Source organism: Gossypium hirsutum, chromosome D11 (assembly GCF_007990345.1).
Source record: "Gossypium hirsutum isolate 1008001.06 chromosome D11, Gossypium_hirsutum_v2.1, whole genome shotgun sequence".
NCBI classification, from domain to species: Eukaryota; Viridiplantae; Streptophyta; class Magnoliopsida; order Malvales; family Malvaceae; genus Gossypium; species Gossypium hirsutum.
This window is the reverse complement of record NC_053447.1, coordinates 40,682,947-40,703,327: the sequence shown is the minus strand read 5'-3', so window position 1 is coordinate 40,703,327 and position 20,381 is coordinate 40,682,947. Positions and strand designations below refer to the sequence as shown.

Here is a 20,381-nt window from a genome sequence, read left to right as displayed (position 1 = left end):
TCCAATTGAAACCCATATGAGCATAACTGAAGAATATAAATTTGAACCTAAATGAAACCAGAGATAGTATGTTAGCAATAGCAGAAACATTAATCAAAATCCACCACCAAAGGATTATTGTTTGAATTGAGATTTATTGCCACTTGTATGAATGGAAATACTGATAATTAGGTACATAATTGATGGGAATGGCGATGATGACAGAAGCCTACACTGCTTATGGGCCAAGCCTCGAATGGAAACAAAATGGATAAGTCCCTGCCTCGATCAATCGAAGAGATGTAGATAAGAATAGATCACATCCCCACTGATCAGAAACTCGTGACGAGACTAGTATCACTGCGCTACACATAAAGGCGTCTCTCGTTATCATTAGACACCCATCGTCTTGTTTCGTATTTTTCAAGTGAGTGACCCGTCTTCCTCATAGGTTATTTTAAAAGTTAATTTCACAAACCTCCTCAAATTAAACTTTTATTTTCAATTGGTCTCAGAATATTTTAATTACATTTCAAACTTTTCATTTTATCTTTGATTCTATTATTAAAATCGTTAATTTAATTTTTAAATGATAAAAAAATCTTACATGATATAATTTAAAATGATATTTTTTAAATGACTTGTAATCATTCTCTCTCATTTTTATTTTAAATTATATAACATAATATTAATGTATCATTCAAAATTTTAATAACAACAAAATAATCTAATTAATATAACTTCAATAATTTAAAATATTATTAGAATATTTTATAATTTAAACAACCAATTTAAAAAAAATCGTAATTGTGCAATTATTTTCTTTTAATGAAAGGGTACAACTAGCCTTAGAGAAGTTATAGACTTTTGATATATGGGACGCCACATAGATGATTGCGGAAAAATTTTACTTATAAAAGAAATTTATTTTCTACGAAATGACCACCAAAAATTAAAAAAAATGTTCATCAAAATTTTTGAAAAATAATTATTTTATAAATAAATTAATTTATAAAAATTAAATTATTAATTTTCATTAAAATTCAAAAAATTAATTATTTTATTTTATTTCAACCTCCATCACTTTTTTTTTTCAAAATTTTTATTCTCTCATACACTTTATAATTTTTATAATATAGGTGACTAATTTTTCAATACTTTTAAGTAGATCTTTCTAATTTGGTAATAACTTTTTCAAGTTTTATTGAGTAATTGTAGCTTGTGTTGTGAAGGATTGAGATTTTTATGCTAGATCTGTTTTTTATTTATCAAATGATTTTAGAATATTAATTTTATATGAGATTTCTAATATCTTGAGTAAGTAATAATTTTTAGAGATTGATTAATACAAATACTTGGAGAAATTAGGATTGATTATCTTTATAATCTTGAATTTCTTGAAAATTGATTCAAAATTTAACCTTTTTATTTAGAAAATATTTTCAATAGTGTCATTATTGTGAATATTGTGTTTGATATATTATATTTTCAGACATCAAAAAGCACTTAAATATTTTTTTTATTTTTTATGAAAGAAAATTACTAGTATGTTAGCTTTTTGAAAACCTTTACATGTTTAATGCTTAGATTTATTTATTTAAAATGTTGAATTGAAATGTAAATTATTTTAAATGATAGTCTACTATTAAAGTAGAGAGAGAAAAAAGAGGGAGTGAAAATTAAAATCATATACAAACTAATTCGAAAAAAGGTTTAAATAGTCAACTTGAGTTGAGCTTTAAAAACAAAAACCTTTGGGCTGATCAACAATTAAGAAATAAAATTACATATCATCGTCTAAATGATACAAACAATCTATGATGAAATATTTTGCAAAAATCGCTTTATAAACCTCAAAACCACAATTTTTCTAATAAAAAAAACAATTGTTGATTAATATTATACATTAATTTAGACGATCTTTATAATCATTTCAAAATTTTATCACACAATTTAAATTTTCTCATTCCGTCCATGCTTATTCACACTTTTAGTGAAGTGAACCGGTGACTGCAGCGTATCCTTGTATTTTCTGTTATGTACTGCTGTCTAATATATGATGATCTAAAACTTTATATATTGTTGTGGGGCGATGCTACTTGTTTCAAAGTGGAATGGGTGAACTGTGAAGATTTTAAGGGTAAACCGTCAACTTCCTAATGGCATTGTCAGTGTGGCTCATGGGTTGATTATTGATTCAATTATGCATGATAAGATTGCTGGATGGCTGACTTCAGTGATGAGACAATTTTGTTTTGTTTTGTTTCCTTTTTATTTATTTGGCTATGTACTGTGATTTTGGGATTTTTTTTGGATTTGATGTTGTTGAGCTTGAAATATTTGTGTTGTTAAAAGGAGTTTATCCTCTGCTTCTCCAGCTTTTGGGCTAGTTGGACCCTCGGGTTCTTTTATAATAAACTAGGATTATTGTCAAGGTATAAAACAATTAATTAAATAATTATTTTTAAGTTGTACTAATATTTATATTAAAATATTATGAAAATTAAATTTCTGATAATTTATTAGGATAGGGCACAACTTATAATTGGCGAGGATCAACTCTTTTAAATATAAAGTTTAAAAATGTTAAAATATGTCTTTTATAAAAACATATGTTTTATAAAGGGTCGAACCATTTTACTTCATCTTCACCTTTATATTGTAAAAAAAAGTGTGAAATATTTATCAGATTAGATAAGAATTCTAAATAACATTAATTAAATAAATGTGTGGACCAACACCTTTCTAATATATCATTTTAAGAACAAAAATTTAAAAATGAGAGAATCAACTGATTAAAATAATCTAACCATATATCATATCGTATATATAATTTATAAATGTAACATCCCTAACACCTTTAAGATTAGAAGTGTCATTTCGAAATTTGTATGTATTAAAATTTTTGAAGTAAATAAAATAGAAATTACTAATGTTAGTGGAAAAGGTGCTGGATACCATATGAAATCAAAAAGACTTTTGAATTAAGAGAAATTAATTTAAAATATTGACTAAATCGTAAAAATATAAAAGTTAAAAATAAGAAATAATTATATTAGATGAATGCGAAAAAACAAAAAGGATTACAAGTGTAATTTAATCAATAATTAGGTTTAAACCTTTCAGTTCAAGTCTTTTCTCTAGAATAAAAGAATTGACAGTAACACTAGCATATAAAACAATTTGGCGTATACAAATAAAATCACTTCCAAAATCATAATTCGATAAACTTTAACCAATTTCTCAAGAAGCAACATTTTTATAAAACTTTACTTAATTAAGAAGATACTTTGTTACAGATTCAGATTTAAAACAGAATTACATGCCACCCCCAAAGATCATATGCATATTACATAGCTAACACAAATGAAGCTCACTATGGAGGTTACTCTTTCTGACTGAATCCCTTCTACAAGATTATGACGAAGTATCACCTGAAAAAAGGGGAAAAAATGGTATAAGCTCAAAAGAACTTAGTGAGTTTAAGAAAAGAAAAGACATAACCCGAATTTACAGAAACACAAATAATACCACAACTACATATATATACATTAAAACCAACATCACTCACTACACCAAAACAGGCTTTTAGCGGCATTTTTTTTTTGCCCGCTAAAAGTATTTGTGGGGCTTTCAGTAGCGCCGCAAAAAACGCCGCTATTGACACCGCCGCTATAGAACAAGACCTTTAGCAGCGCTTTTCACACAAACTCCGCTATAGAACAAGACTTTTAGCAGCGCTTTTTCCATAAACGCCACTAAAGATCATGACTTTTAGCAGCGCTTTTCCCACAAACGCCGCTATAAGTCATGACTTTTAGCGGCGCTTTTCCCACAAACGCTACTATAGAGAAAACACCGCTATAGGTCATGACTTTTATCGACGCTTTTACCACAAATGCGGCTATAAATCATCACTTTTAGTGGCGCTTTTCTCACAAACGCCGCAAAAGATCAGACCTTTAGCGTCGCTTTTCACACAAATGCCGCTAAAAACATATCTTTAAAAAAATAAATTTTTTTAAATAATATTTATTTCTATGATAAATATTATATTATGTTTTAAGGATAAATAAAAAATATTATTTAAATTAAATTTTCTACGAAAATTTTAACTTTAAAACTAAATATAAAAATTAATGAATTTAAATTTAGAATTTAAAATAATAAATTAATAACACAATTAAAATCCAAAAGTTAGAACTCTTAAGTAAAAATAAAAATTTAGAATCAAAACTAAAATAAATAATACATATGCAAGGTAATAAAACATTCAATGCATTTTCTTAATCAAGTAAATCTTGGTAATAAAAGATATAATACATTTACTTAATCAAAGAAATCTTGTACATCATTAAAGTCACACCATCAAATTTGTACCCATCAAACTTATACTCCGCCAGCCACCATTTTGCATTTGAAAGAAGATACCTCAGTACCTAAAGCAACAATTAAGAAATAATATTTACAACTGGAAGGGAGGAAGCCAAAATCTTTAAACAAGCTATTCATTAAGAAATGTTTAGGTAGAAATACATACTTCTCAGCTTCCATAATTAAAAAGATAAGAATCCCACACCGAGTGGTGACCCCTTGACCCCGTGTGGAAGTAATGACCACCAGTTCCATCAAACATGTTCAGCCCATCTAACACATTATTGGAAGCATGGCTGTATTCATAAAACATCATTCAGATACAAAGGTAGATAAGAAAATAAAATTAGCAACTTAATTTAACTATAGAATAAACATGAACGGGGATAAAGCAAACAAATGCTTTCACAACAAGCTGGTCGTGAACAATCATACTAGAAATTTTATAGTATTCTAGTCATTTATATATTCTCAATCAATTAGGACTTTGCTTCTCTCTTTTAGATTTATTTTTTAGGAACCTTTTAGGAAGCAAAAATCAACTAGAGAAACGAAGGAGTAAAAGTGACAACCAATAAGAGCCTAAATTCTCATGGCCATATTTGCATCAAGTCTACTGGAAAAATGAGCATAAAGCCAAAGCAGGAAAAGAATAAGAGTTCAAGTTCTCATTTCCTGTACAAACAATCCAGGAAATTTTGTTTGCACAAAAAATCTAAGAACAAACACAGAAGAGTTTAAGTTTTCATTTTATTTACAAAACAATCAGGGAAAATGTTTGCACAAAAAGTATAACATCAAATATAGCTGAAGGGCATGTTTCTAGAAATTATATTCTCCTGCAGACATAACAGTGTAAGAAAATAGTCTCCATTCAGTATTTCGTTGGAAATGGTATCCTACATAAAAATGGAAAAACACCAAATGGATAGTTTTACCTCTTTTGGTCTCTTCATGGAAATGCAATCAGCTAAATCTCCAATAAGATTAATCCACTTTTCATTATGCTCACTGTCTCTAGCAAAAATCTGAGGGCAAATTTAATTTTTTTTTTAACTTGGTAATGTTATGTGAAGTGTTTCCCGTTGTCCTAGCAGTAGCAGGTGTTCATATTATCAAAAAGTTCATGTACCTTGCCCATTTCAAGATCTCCAACACATTCACAAAATGCCTTAAATGCAGTTAAAAGTGCACTGCAGGAATGGAGAAAGAAAATTATTTACTTTTAAGAATATCACGTTCCTGACTTACATATGCCTACATATATATATAATAGGATACTTACGTAGTGGTTCATGTCGACCAGAGGTACCTAGACCATGACAACTGCCAAGTTGCAGTACAAGTGCAGCAAGAACTGAAGAGTAACCATGTTCAACAGCTCGCTTTCCAACTTTACCTCCACCTTTGAAATTAAGATGAAACATCATAAAATTATGAAGACCATAAAAATAAGATAAATTTCAATAAATGCAATTAGTCAACATGCCTAAAGAAGGAAGTAAGAGCAAAAATAGCAGCTTGCAGAATTTCATCCTCCAATTGAGTTTCAGAAACAAGACTAGAATTTTCTCCTTTTCCTGGATCACTACTTTTAGTGACACGAGTCTGATTAAGGACAGAGATCAGGTGCTCTAAGAATAAAACTGACAACACTGTATGTTGAGAAATTGCCTATTCAAATTAAGAAAAAAAAACAGAAGGAATCAATTGATAGCCATCGAAAATTAAGAAAAACAAAAAAGATAAAGGAACAGAGTAGATCACATGGAATGCATCTTGCATTGGCCAGCCACTACGTAGCCTAGATATATCTTTTGTGACAATATCCCTTCCAGCAGCAGCCAATACTTCATTAAAAACAATTTTTGCATTTATCTAAGCTAATGTTATCTCATTGCTAACAGCTGTGTTCTTATAGAAGAAGATTTAACAAATTAATCAAACACCATAACACCAAAACATTAAATATATATATCAAAAGTCATATACTTATCTAAGCTCCTCTTCAAGTCCACGTTCTTTTTCAAGCTCTTCTTGGTATTCCTTCTGCAGATACTCCATTTCAGCACCATCAGCAGCCTCCAATTTTGCCTGTTCTGTTTTCTTCTTGCACGCTTCTATCTTTTCCTCATATTCTGCATTTTTTTTCAAAAAAGAATAAAAGATCTTGCTTTACTTTCTTAGTTCTCCTTTTAATTTCTAGGGGAAAAAAGAATAAGTAGAAAAGGAAAGACACCTCGAAGCAATCGATGAACCTCATTGGAATCAGCGTCGCAATGCGAGCGGAGATCGTTAAAGTGCTGAAAACACTGCGTCAAGTTGTTAATGTCCCTTTTGTCCTTCAATACCTCCACCACGTCGTCACTGTAAGATATCAGCTTCTCCACATCGATCATTCTCATGGATTCCCCCATTTTTTTCTAGGGTTTTATCCCTTTCTTCAAGATTAAGCACACAAAAAAAGAAAAATTAATGAAGAAGAGTGGATAAAAGCAGAGTTTTGCAAGCGTTTCACAAAAAGGAAAAGAAAAATAGGAAAGAAAGAAAAATTTATTAGAAGAGCCGTGGTGAGAAAAATATGATTTAGTATGAGCTCTTCTGATATGTATGCAAAAAGAGGGAGAGAGGGGAAGATGATGATGTAGACGGTGGTGGCAGAGAGTTCGCTGTATTGGATTAGAGGCGTATTGGATTAGAGGTGTATTGGGATTAGAGGTGTATTGGATTAGAGGTGTAATAGCTAATCCACTATTTGGTTGAATGTAATGGAATAGAGGCGTAATAGTAATCTTGTGTTTGGTTGAATGGAATAGAGGTGTAATAGCATAATAGAAAAAACTAAAATGACTAGAATACCTTTAGCATAAATTTGTTTTGGTAAATGATTATTGTTATTGTTATTTAAATTATAATAAGATTTTTATTATCAATAATAAATAATTTAATCATATTTAAACATAATTATTATTAAATATATTTTAATTAAAATATATAATTTAATAAAATTCTTAATAATTAATATTCTTATATTAATTTACTCAAATCATAATATATGATACTGTAAAATATAAATTAACATAATTATTATTAAATATATTTTAATTAAACTATATAATTTAATGAAATTCTTAATAATTAATATTCTTATATTAATTTACTGAAATCATAATATATGATATTGTAAAATATAAATTAACATAATTATTATTAAATATATTTTAATTAAAATATATAATTTAATAAAATTCTTAATAATTAATATTCTTATATTAATTTACTCAAATCATAATATATGATACTGTAAAATATAAATTAACATAATTATTATTAAATATATTTTAATTAAACTATATAATTTAAAAAAAATCTTAATAATTAATATTCTTATATTAATTTACTCAAATCATAATATATGATACTGTAAAATATAAATTAACATAATTATTATTAAATATATTTTAATTAAACTATATAATTTAATGAAATTCTTAATAATTAATATTCTTATATTAATTTACTCAAATCATAATATATGATACTGTAAAATATAAATTAACATAATTATTATTAAATATATTTTAATTAAACTATATAATTTAAAAAAATTCTTAATAATTAATATTCTTATATTAATTTACTCAAATCATAATATATGATACTGTAAAATATAAATTAACATAATTATTATTAAATATATTTTAATTAAACTATATAATTTAAAAAAATTCTTAATAATTAATATTCTTATATTAATTTACTCAAATCATAATATATGATACTGTAAAATATAAATTAACATAATTATTATTAAATATATAACTTGAAAATTATATTCTGCATAAACATAATTAACTTATACTAAGAAAAAGTTAGATGAAAATGAAATTGTACATCATAATCAATATGTTCAAAAGTTTTACAACATCAAAAAGTTTGAACATTGATATTTAATGGTGAGAAAGAAATCTTCTGACCCATTCCAATCGGGCAACAGAAGGTAAACTGAAGAAAACGATCATTTGAGTTGGATGATCGGGAATTTTACTCAAAGCATCATACCGCTGATCGTCGGTTAAACCTTCAATTGACCATAAGGCTGAATATAAATTTGAAGCTTTCTCTTCCATCTTTTCTTCAGACTTCTGCTGAACTACCACCTCGGAGGCAATACTCATACTGATTCTATCGCCAACGGCCTGGATTTTTTCCCCCAACAAGGTGGCAGCCTCCTCAAATGAAGCATACACATTATCACGAGCATCATATTTCTTTTTTCTCTTGTTTGAAGATGAGGAACCCCCTTGATCTCTATCTCCTCGCGGATTCATACCGGAAACATCCATGTCGTCTAAAGAGACGTCAGCTTCGCAGTCATAGAATGTGTTTCTCTCTTCATTCATATCTGTAGTACGATCATCCTCAGCATGTATTTCTTCAAGAACATCAGCAGCTGTTTGAGCGTCTTTCCCAGTCGCCCGATCTCTTGCGTATATGGCAGTAAGCTGGTTGTAGTAAGGGAAAGAACGATGTCTGAACTGAGAGGCTTCTTTGTGACTCTGAAAAAAAGGAGGAAATCATATTAGTTATAAGTTTTGTAAAAAAGCAAATAAATACTTGAAATACATTTTACCTTAACATAGGATTCCCAAACTGCATCTTCAGCAACAACGAGCTGCCTATACTCGTCCCAACCAAAACCGCTGTTGTTTTGACCATTAAGCATGTCGTAGACGACTGACCATTCCCTTTTTAAGCACCTAATCCGAGATTCAATATTTGGTCTCGCCTTCAACATTGCTCCTGGTAAAGCCTTTTCTAGCATTTTCTCTAGCTCGTTCAAATAACCGGCTTTGAATCCGGTATCAGCATTAAATGTTCCTACATTGTGCAAATCCACCATGCAAGAAACCAAGGCTGCATCCTCTTCTGGAACCCATTTTCTCTTGCTTCCTCGAGAAGCTTGAGAAGAAGCACCCGTTGGTGGAACACCTGACATATTGTTCTTAAGAAAAAAAACAAATTAACATTATTTACTATTTTGAATATCATGAATCAAAAGGTGAACAATTTATAATATTATATCGGTAGTTCAATACTAAATTTAAATTTATAACACATGCTGAATGAAAAGATAATTAGATTATAATTCAACAAAGTTTAGTACAATACAGAATTTTAATCAAAGACCACCAAAGTTTCATAAACTAGATACATAAAATAACATCAACTTATCAATTCAAACTCAATTTGTCCCTAAACCTAACTAATTTCTAGATGTTTGCCATTCATCGAACATTTGGTTGGCTAGTTCCATCCTCCAAGTTGCCCAAGCATCCGATGGATGAATATTTGTGATATTCGGTTCATCGTCATCCACCACATTAGTAGGTAATCCTTCTCCCACCTCCGCTTCAATGGGATCAATACTCATATGGGTTCGAATAAAATTATGGAGCAAACAACATGCAATAATAATTCTATTGTGCACCCTTATAGGATAAAACGATGGACTTCTAAGTATTCCCCATCTAAGTTTTAATAAGCCAAAGCATCTTTCAATGACATTACGTGCTGAGGCATGTTTCATATTAAAAAACTCTTGCGGAGAACTTGGCTGATAACCCTGACGCCACTCGTTCAAATGATATTGCTGTCCTCTAAATGGTGCAAGAAATCCCTCACAATTTGTGTATCCAGCATCAACTAGATAATAACAACCTATAAAATAATTTTTTAAAAAATGATTAATTCAGCAAGCAAAGTTTGATCTCAATGAATAATTCAAATTCCTCTAACTATACACTGTACCACGAGGAACTTTTAGTCCATATCTTCTACTAATGGCATCTCGAAGCACCCGTCCATCGGCAACTGAACCTTCCCAACCAGGAAGAACATAAACAAATTGCATCTCAGGTGTACAAACACCTAGCATATTTGTTGCTATGTCACCTTTTCGGGTTCGATATCTAGGTTTATCAACTGTTGGCACCCTAATCTTGATGTGGGTTCCATCAAGAGCACCTAAGCAATTCTATATCACATGATATAAAACCTTGAGTTAGAATAATCATGTCATTTTTAGTCAACTAAATGTCGTACAAGCTATATATAAAACTCAGTCTAATACCTTAAACCATTTCCACCTTGTGTCAGAAGAATCGGCTGTAATTGGCTCTGGCTTTTTAAATAAGACATCTTGTAAGCGTATGACAGCATTTAAAACACTATGAAAAGCTCTGCTTACAGTTTCCCCGGACCTTCTAAAGTGATGCTTGATTACTCGATTTTTCAGGTGATGGGATATGATATGTAAAAACATTGCTACTTGCTCATCAACAAGCATGTTTCTTGACGACTTCAATCCCCCTATCGATTCTAACATCTCACATAGTTTAAAAAAGGCAGTTCTATTCATCCTAACTTGTTCAATACAAGTCTCATCACTAGCATATACAAGCCTTTTCACATAATCCCGTTTTGCATAAAAATCTAAGGTATAAGACCTAATCCTTGGTCTATAAGTCTGTAGGCTAAGGCTGGCACCCATTCTAAATAAGAACCAAATCGCAATTCTACAGATTTCCAACCATAGTGTCAATGCAATACCAATTCTTCTACGCCTCTCACGTAGTGCAATTAAAGGCAAACGGGCCATTACTGCACCATATTAAAATTAGAACACACAATCAATAAAACCTCGACACTTGAAAACAAACTGAACTATTATTAGTGCCATTGCTATCAAAGAAAGTATTTGAAATTTTATTGGATTAGAGGTGCTTTCGCTTAATAGTACTTTACGAAATTAGTTGATTGTATCAATCATACATATTTATTTATATTTTATATTTTTATTTAAAAATAATTTATTAGTTTATTTTGCAATTTCAGTCTCATCCAAACCTTTAAAATATTACTTTACGAATTTAGTTGATTGTATCAGTCATACAATGTGGTCAGTATTTTTCTGTAAAGGAAAAAGAAATTTTCTTTCATATTCATCTTATTTATAATGTGTGACTTGTCATATAAAATAATTGTAATTAATGATATGCATTTTAATTGACATAAAGTGTCAACGTTTGTATTTTTTTAGTTTTATCATTTTTTAGTTAATCGACACATTTAATTTTATATAAATTTGGATAAAAATAGACAAAGTTCGTGTAAACCGATTGAATCAACTTAATCAACACATTTAATTTTATCGATTTCAGTTAAATCAATTAAAATAAGTTAAATCAGTTTTTACTCAATTAATGAAATTCATAATCGAACCAGCCGGTTAATTTATTTTTAATAATTTATAATATGCAATAAAAATATAAAAAAATATATATATTAAACCTAACTCAATTACATCCTGTTGAGTAATCAATAAAATTTGAGGTGGACCAGTTATTAAATTTTATTAATGAAATAATTTAATTACATTAATTTATTCTTATTAACTGCAACATATTTTATTTATTTTATGATAAAAGAAAAAGAAAAGATTAGTCTCATAGAAATAATTAACATATGCTACAACAGAGACCAGAGATTTATCAGATTAGTCCACTATACAGTTGAGTTTTTGATATTTTTGTTTTGTTTTTTGATACAGACACCAGAGATTTATCAACTGTAAACGTGCAAGAAATTATATTTATTACAAGCACATATGCATAAACAATATGTTAGATTCGTAAGAAGCACAAAACATAGTGAAACATAGCCTAAAACCAATCTCATTGAAAAGAATATATCCTTACGAGGAAAAAGGAACCTATAATTCAACAAGCAATTATGTTCAAATTGAGATAAAAAGATCAATAAAGCATACAAAATCAAAAGTAACAAATCAAATGTGAAGTGATTCTTACTTTGAAATTTTCCAAAGCAAACCGACTGTCAGGTGGTCTATTTCCTTTGTTGTATTTTCCAGTAAGCACTCCAGAAGCAAGCGGACTCCAACCTCTCAGCTACTCCCCATGCTTCCGCAATCTGTTGTGCAGACCACTCACTGCAATACCAAAAGAAAATGCATACCCTTATCAATTACATAATTCATTGCCCTCACAGTCTCCTCAATTGGAGTCTGTGTGTCTAGCCTTCCCCCAAATATAAAAGTGATGTATTCATGTCAAGTTTCCTGAAAAATAAAACTCCTAGAATTTAACAATGTAAGACTCCCAAAAATTGATCAGAGAAAGTAAAAGGTAAATAAACAATGTCAGGGGCACAAGGAGCATTGCCCAAGGAGTTGAAGACGGCAACGATATATGAATCAATACAAGGAGGAGAGAATAAGAGCAAAACGGAGCTGAGGTCCAAGGAGGATGAGGGTGGCATTCAGGTTGATAGGCTGGAGGACAAGGTGAAAGATCCTACTGGCGAAGGTGGCCCTATCTTTGGCTCTCCCTCTCCCAACAACGATGACAACCAAGACTTGGGCATTATTGGCACAGCCTAGGCCTACCTTGCTTCATTTAGCTACCCTTCCCTACCTACCAACCTACTGCTATCTCCTTTTACATGTCTTATATAGTAAGATGTAATATATATATATACACACGTATGCTCCTACATGTAATAACACAAAGATGTTGTTTTTCTTACTTTCTTTTTTAAATAAATGTATACACCAGTGCTCTGCAGTGGTATGGTGTGTTTTGTTGATGTACCAATGATTCAAATTAATTAATCTGCGTTGAAAAGAATGATTTGGTGTTTATCATGGCGTGGGGGGGTTAACACTTCAGGATTACATAGTGTTGGTTAAAATATGTCTATAGTGATTGTATTTTTTGAAAATTTCAAAGTAGGAAATTTAATTTATAGTGGTTGTATTTTTTAAAAATTTTATAGTATGAATTTAATTCTGTGAAGAATAAGTTTTATTATAAAAATCATGTTTAATTTTTTATTTCAAAATCAAGTTTAAGAATTGGAGAAGTATAGGGACATTTTAACCCAAAGTGTTTTCAATTCAGTGGTTGCCATTCACTTCGCAGAATTGGCAAACTCACATAAATGGTTATTGTTTCTTGTAATAAAATATAAACACAGCATTTCAAGAGAACGATTTTGGTTTTCTCTTCCACGTTTTAAATTACATGTACATGTAATTAGATGTAACTTAATCAGGCAGCAGACATGAAACACCAAACAGCAAATAGAAGCTAGTATGTAACTTAATCAGGCAGCAGAATGTAACTTAATCAGGCAGCAGACATGAAACACCAAAGAGCAAAGAGCAAATAGAAGTTATTTCAACAGACAACTGTGAAGGATACAAGATAGAATCAAAATGCAGGAGAATTCAAAATTTATCCCAAAAAAACCCTAATTTCAACAGACAAAACCCACCATAGTTGAAGAACACAATTCTGTTTTTTGTCGACAAAACAATCATGAGAAAGAAAATTAAAAATCCAAATTAAGTAAAAAAAGAGAAGAAACACTTGCCGCTTCTGTTGATGTTGGCGAAAGATGCCAAGATGCCAAGATGAAAGTCGGCGAAAGATCTGAGCGGGTGGAGGTTTGGTTCACTGGCAACTTCTGTTGATGTTGGGAGGGAGAGGGAGAGAGTGGGGGTGGAGATCGATTTCGGCTGGGAAGGGTAAAACAGACACCGATTAGCTGATCCTTACTTTTGGAAGGGATTGGGAATCGGTGTTAAAGCAGAGAAAATATGGATTACATCCGTAACGTAATAGGAGTGTATTAAGGCAATACACTGAACCAAACATGAGTTTATGTGGGGCCCACCGATTAGGGGTGTATTGGCATAGCCAATACATCCAACCAAACATGCTCTTAGGTATTTTGAGGATACCAATTTGGGGGGGGGATTTAGGGGTTGTAAGGGAATTTTGGGATAAAAGGCGCCATTTTTTAAAGTGAAATTATTTTTTGTGGCGTTTTTTTTAAAATGTCGTAAAAAAATTATTTTATTTTGAATAAAATGACGCCATTTTACTATGGTAAAAATTTTTTAAATTAATTTTTTTATAAAATAAAAAAATCAAGTACTCTCAAAATAAATATTATATATTTTAATAAGAAAACAAATAACAAAATGGCTGTAATCAATTATTAAGTTAGAATTATCAAAATTAAATAATTACCTATATATCCATATCATTTTTATCTCAGTTTTATTTTTGTATTTTTTTCTTATAATTTGGTCCTATCCAAATTAAATAATTACCTATATATCCATATCAAATATATCAAATGGTTTAGATTAAATATTTTTAAATATAAAAACATTAATTAATTGTATAAAATTGTATCATTTAACAAATCTCAAATAAACCTTAAACCCTAAATTAGCCATTCAATACACATAAAGTCTATCTATTTTATATCTCTTAAATAATATAAACTATACTCATAATTTTAATATATTAAATTTATTATCATCTCTTTTACAATTATATAAGAACATATTTAATATATAAATTAAAAAAATTAATTAATCTAAACCCTAAACCCTAACCCGACCCTTGAATCCTTAAATCCTAAACCTTAAATCCCTAACTCCTAATCCCTAACCACTAACTCCTAACCCCTAACTCCTAACCCTTAAACCTTAAATCTCAACCCTTAAACTATAATCCTTAATCCATAATCTCTAAATCCATATATAATTACTTGATCACGGCGGGGGCAAGGCAAAACACGCATAAAACTGAACTGGATAGAAAAATAAACCGAGCACTAAAAATACTGAACCGGGATGGGATAATATGGGGATATCCTTGGATATAACTTATATCGATTTTAAAGAACCAAATCTTCACACGATTTTGAAGAACCAAATTAATATTATCTCTTTTACAATTATATAAGAAATTAATTAATATATAAATTAGAAAACACTAGTTAATCTAAACCCTAAACCATAAACTTAAACCCTAAAACCCTAAAACCCTAAAACCATAAACCTTTAACACATAACCTCTAAACCTCAAACCCTAGCCTTTAAACCATAAACCATAAACCATAACCCCTAAACCCATAATCCATAAACCTTAAAACGGTAACACCTAAACCTTAAGCTCTAAACCATATACCCTAAACCAAAAACCCTATACTCTAACGATATACTCTAACGATTATATAAGAAATTATTTAAAATATAAATTAAAAAAATCAGTATTGTATCCAAAAAACTTTAAAATTATTTTAAATATAGTATTTTAATTTTCCATTTTTAACAAATATTTTAAATTATTTTAAATCCCTGAGCAGTAGCGGCGCTTTTTAGAAAACGCCACTAAAAATAGAGCATTCGCGGAGCTTTATGAAAATCGCCACTAAAAGCCCTGAGCATTAGCGACGCTTTCTCAAAAATGCCGCTAAAGCCCTGAGCATTAGCGGTGCTTTCTCAAAAAAGCCGCTAAATTCCTGAGCATTAGCGGCGCTTTCCCAAAAACGCCGCTAAATCCCTGAGCATTAGCTGCGCTTTATCAAAAACACCGCTAAAACCCTGAGCATTAGCGGCGCTTTCTCAAAAACGCCGCTAAAGCCCTGAGCATTAGCTACGCTTTCTCAAAAACGCCGCTAAATCCCTTAGCATTAGCGGCGCTTTCTTAAAAACGCCGCTAAAGCCCCGAAAGCTCAGAAAACGACGTTGTCGGGCTTAGGTTTTTTGCGGCACTTTTTGGAAAGCACCGCTAATGCTTGTTTTTAGAGGCGTTTTCCAAAAAGCGCCGCTAATACTCAATCTTTAGCGGCGTTTTCCAAAAAGCGCCGCTAATGCTCGATCTTTAGCGGCGTTTTTTATCCAAACGCCGCTAAAAATGCCGCTAAAAGCCTGTTTTGGTGTAGTGACTATCCTACACACCTTGACAGTTGGGCGGATACACTCATACTATTGGTGGATACTTAATCATGACGGATAGCATTTCTAGGTGAACTCTAACTTTCGGCGAACTCTAATATTAGGTGTATACTCTCTTCCTTAACATTGGGCAGTTACTTTCATTCTGACACTAAAGAGAACTTTAACCTTAACAGAGCTGACACTTCCCAATCAAATACAATCTTTTCTAACACATATCTTTTCATTTCAGACATCTCATTAGGCTAAATCAGATAAGCCTTCATTTGGGCGGATTCTATATGCAAAGATCAATACTTAACAAATACAGTATGTTTCCAACACAGTAAACATGAAACACATACAAAGCCATATTAACTTACTCTATAAAATTCATAACATATATTACATACAGAGTCATATTAACTTATTCCTTTCAAATCCTTCCTTGGGTTAAACCTCGGATCCCTTAACCGCATATCAGAATAAATATCACATTTCTTATCATGTGGAACACATGTGTGTTCCTTTGAGTTCAAGGGTCTTTGCCATGGTTAACAACTAACATGTCCTATCGTATGCAGCACCCATATCGCTAGGCTAGTTAGCAACTAACATGCTTTACCAATCCTAACACTCACGCCAACTGGTTCGTAACTAACATACCCTACCATTGGCCACAACCTACTTAACAACTAACATGTTCTACTAGTGGCCCAACATATATGCCAATCTGGTTAGCAACTAACATGCCCTTCCTGTTGGGAAATGTGTCTATATTGTAGTAAATATGTAACTGTTTTCTATTTATTTGAACGATGAATAAATAAATAAAGTTAATTTCACATTTCACTATTATGTCTTTTATATTTTGCATGCATAGCAAAATTGTGACAAGCAAATATTAGCTTATTGATTGTTTAAGTTCAAATTGAACATAAGTGGCATTATAAGAATGTTTACATTGGGAGAAAGACAACTTACTTTAGTAGATAATCTAAATGAGTCCATAATCCCGTAAAAGAATCAAAGTAAGTATTTGATTAAAATTTTGAGAAGGATTATTATGTCGTCTACAATTCCAATTGGGTAGATGGCTAGCCTTGGCTATCAGAATAGTAGAAACATTAGACTGGACCCAAGATGAATTAATCTTGAATCCGTTTGTGAATTAATTTACTTATGACGTTCATGGTGTGATTTACCTAAATCCTGAGTTAGTCACTGACCATGCGTATGCAACTCATGTGCTTTGATATAAGTGGAGGCTTATGCTCTAAAGATGATCGAGCCCATAGCCGGTATGTTGGGTATATGACTTGTGTATGGAATAGCTTTACTACAATAATGGAATTCATAGCTCAATTAAGGAGTTAATGGTATTCTCTTATTGGCATTGTGTGGATTAATAAATATGGAACGAGGTCACAGGTTAATTTTGATCACATTAATAATCCTTAGAGCCCATAGCCCATTGTATCTAAGTGATTTTCAGAAAAATTAATTTTGATCAAGTAAAATTAAATTAATCAAATTAATTAAAAATTAATATGATATTTTTGGAAGTTAAATTTCAAGTCAAAAAATTGAATTTGAAACTTGAATTTGAAAATTGGACCTAAAATCATAAATTGGGTTCGGGTGCCCAAAACTAGATCAATACCTAAAAACTAGTCGAATCAGGCTTGGTATGTGAAACCAAGCCGACGGTCTCGATGGTCCAACTGGTGGCTAGACTGGACGGGTCAAGTTGTCATTAACCTGGACCGAACCGGCAGCAGCCAAACCAACTCTGGGTGCTGTAAAGGTGTTGCACCTGTATCACTAGACATGGTAGTGCCGGTGGCTGTGACGGCAACGTCTCGATGGCCGACGGCTGTTGGTCATCGGTGGTTGAGCAGTGGAAGAGTTATACTACTACTATGACTCTATCAGGGAATTTGATTTCATATTAACTTTTCCAAAAATAATATTATTTTAATATTTTAATATTTTAATATTAAATTTAATTTAATACTTTTCTTAATAGTATTTTATTAATTTAATATTAAAGTGATTATCTTAATATTAATTTAATTTAATGTTTATCTTGTACATAAACATTCTACTATTTTAATAAGATTTAATATTAAATTTAATCAAATATTTATCTTGATAAATATTATATTAATTTAATATTAAAGTGATTAAGTTTAATTATAGTTGAACTCTCTAAACTCTCCCTATATAAAGAGAGCCTTGGGCTATTATTTACACACACTTGAATTCAAGAGAAAATTATCTGAAGAGATTATTCCAAAAAATTTCTAAAGATATTTTTCTGATTTACAACTTGACCCAAAATTTTAGAGAAAATAGAAATTACCCTGCTAGTAATTTTTGTGAAATTTTTTTGATTCGAAACGAGCCCACACTCGGTAGACGTGAGCTTGAGGATAGTGGAAAAGATTACTCAATCGAAGCGCTCATCCTAGACAACTTGAAAATGTACAATTTTGATTAAGTGTTTATTATTTTAGATATCACAACCAAGATATTATTTTGGAAAAAAAATTAAACTCTGGTTTTTCCCTAAATTTATTTTTCACTGCGTTTTTCGAACTCGTTTTTTTCCAACGATTGGTATCATGAGCTAGGTTGTGTTCTATCTATAAGCATAAATAGATAATCAAAATAAATTTCTCATCTTCTTGAATGATTTGATTACATAGAAATTGGCAGTCATTGGATCTTATGCATGTTTTGAGTTACATATGGGAATGGATGCGATATTATATATTTGTTATATAATTTTTTTGCCAAGGTTGTGGTTCTTAGGAAATAAACCGTGGATTATCATCTCCACGTAGGGCTATGTTTTTTAAAATTAATAAAATTCTTATGAGCAGGAAATGAACATAGGACTTAAATGTAATTTTTTCAAAAGGAGTTCATGACGAGGAAAAGATGTGATGGCGGTTGAAGACCCAAGGAATGCCTTGTGGTGAAAATTTATGTAATTTTATTTTTCTATTTATTTTCTAGAAATAGAGCCATGGAAACCTTGGCCGGCAATTTTATTTTTATTACCTATCTCATTATATATCTATTTTATAATTGTTTATAATATTTATATTATGTAATGTTATAATTGTGATATATATATGAGATGATCCATAGTTGATCGATTAAAAATAAGAAGTGTGGTAATGAGAAAATACATGTGTTGTTGATAACTCTTGAAAAGAGTTATATTTCATGCCTTTAGACCTGGTTAAATGTTTGTACTTAGGTAAACCTAGTGGCATTTTAGGACATTTTATTAGTATTTTTAGCATTTGCATTAGGAACTTGGACTATGTTTACATGCTAGATACTTTTTTTTTTGATAAAATGAGACTAGGGGGTCACAACCTTATTTTATTAGGAAGAATCCAAAATTACAAGATTATGGATACAACTAAGATAATTCATGCCAAAACGTAAAAAATAACTATATAAAAGCGAGAAATTACAAAGTGCATCGACAACTTTGTTACAACTCCTATTAATCAATTGAACACGCGCCTTCAAGATTTGCTTTATCAGACCATCAAATTCCTTAGCATGAAAACCAAGAATAATGATGTCATCTTGGCATTTTCGAAGATGATTAACCATGTTGGCACAGTCAGTTTCAAAAATGACATTGCCCAGGTTAAGATCACGGGCAATGAGCACCCCTTCACTAAGTGCGTACAACTCAGCCCATTCGAGTTTCATTTGGACATCCTTTACACCCGCTTGTCCTGCAATAATGAGGCCGTCACAATCACGGATGATAATCCCATAACTCATTGTATTATTTCTACATTCAGCATCCATCTTAACCTTTACAAAGTCATTTGGTGGCTTCTCCCACTTCTGACAATTGGGAGCCAATGGTAAAATCGGTTTAAAAATTATGTTGTGAATATGGAAATCTTTATTAAGGGCCTTTGCTCTTTCTTACATCGTTCGAGCTTCCTCATCCTTACCATAAAATATGAAGTTATTCTGGCTATTCCAACCATTCCATAGAGTCGTCACGAAATCTTTTTTTGTTGAGTAACCGTATTGCATCTGCGAGCTAGTCAATAGAACAAGTGCAGTCACCATTGAGGAGCCTGTTGCTGAGCACACTGCAAGCAAGAATGGCATGGGATTTGAGACATCCATGAAGGCATGGATAGCAATTTCAACTTCTGCCCCA

The 20,381-nt window shown here is 31.0% G+C and overlaps 2 protein-coding genes and 1 long non-coding RNA gene across 5 annotated transcripts; 1 reads left to right on the top strand and 2 right to left on the bottom strand.

The window, feature by feature from the left end:
- Window positions 1-3,218: 3,218 nt before the first annotated feature.
- LOC107922454 (uncharacterized) lies at window positions 3,219-5,836 on the bottom strand. Of its 3 annotated transcripts, none has more exons than XR_001691276.2 (6): window positions 5,639-5,836; window positions 5,486-5,546; window positions 5,292-5,381; window positions 4,520-4,649; window positions 4,303-4,418; window positions 3,219-3,413 (listed from the first exon to the last, which is right to left on the bottom strand). It is a non-coding gene; the product is annotated as an uncharacterized lncRNA (long non-coding RNA). The 3 variants fall into 3 exon arrangements; XR_005920627.1 differs by having other exon boundaries at window positions 4,346-4,418; XR_001691275.2 differs by lacking the exon at window positions 3,219-3,413 and having other exon boundaries at window positions 4,242-4,418.
- Window positions 5,837-6,345: 509 nt separating this feature from the next.
- LOC107921615 (kinetochore protein SPC24 homolog) lies at window positions 6,346-6,770 on the bottom strand. The gene is made up of 2 exons (XM_016851446.1): window positions 6,593-6,770; window positions 6,346-6,491 (listed from the first exon to the last, which is right to left on the bottom strand). The coding sequence occupies exons 1-2, from the start codon at window positions 6,768-6,770 to the stop codon at window positions 6,346-6,348; spliced, it is 324 nt and encodes a 107-aa protein (XP_016706935.1).
- Window positions 6,771-12,556: 5,786 nt separating this feature from the next.
- On the top strand, window positions 12,557-12,992 carry LOC107921763 (uncharacterized). The gene has a single exon (XM_016851579.2). It carries the CDS (start codon window positions 12,572-12,574, stop codon window positions 12,812-12,814), a length of 243 nt encoding a protein of 80 aa, XP_016707068.2. The 5' UTR covers window positions 12,557-12,571; the 3' UTR covers window positions 12,815-12,992.
- The last annotated feature ends 7,389 nt before the right edge of the window (window positions 12,993-20,381 follow it).

Bases quoted from the DNA above. Each gene is read 5' to 3' on its own strand.
- LOC107921615 (XM_016851446.1), bottom strand. From the start codon at position 6,770: ATGGGGGAATCCATGAGAATGATCGATGTGGAGAAGCTGATATCTTAC. The intron at 6,492-6,592 runs GTGTCTTTCCTT...AAAAAAATGCAG, and splicing joins GGTTCATCGATTGCTTCGAG to AATATGAGGAAAAGATAGAA.
- LOC107921763 (XM_016851579.2), top strand. From the start codon at position 12,572: ATGTCAGGGGCACAAGGAGCATTGCCCAAGGAGTTGAAGACGGCAACG.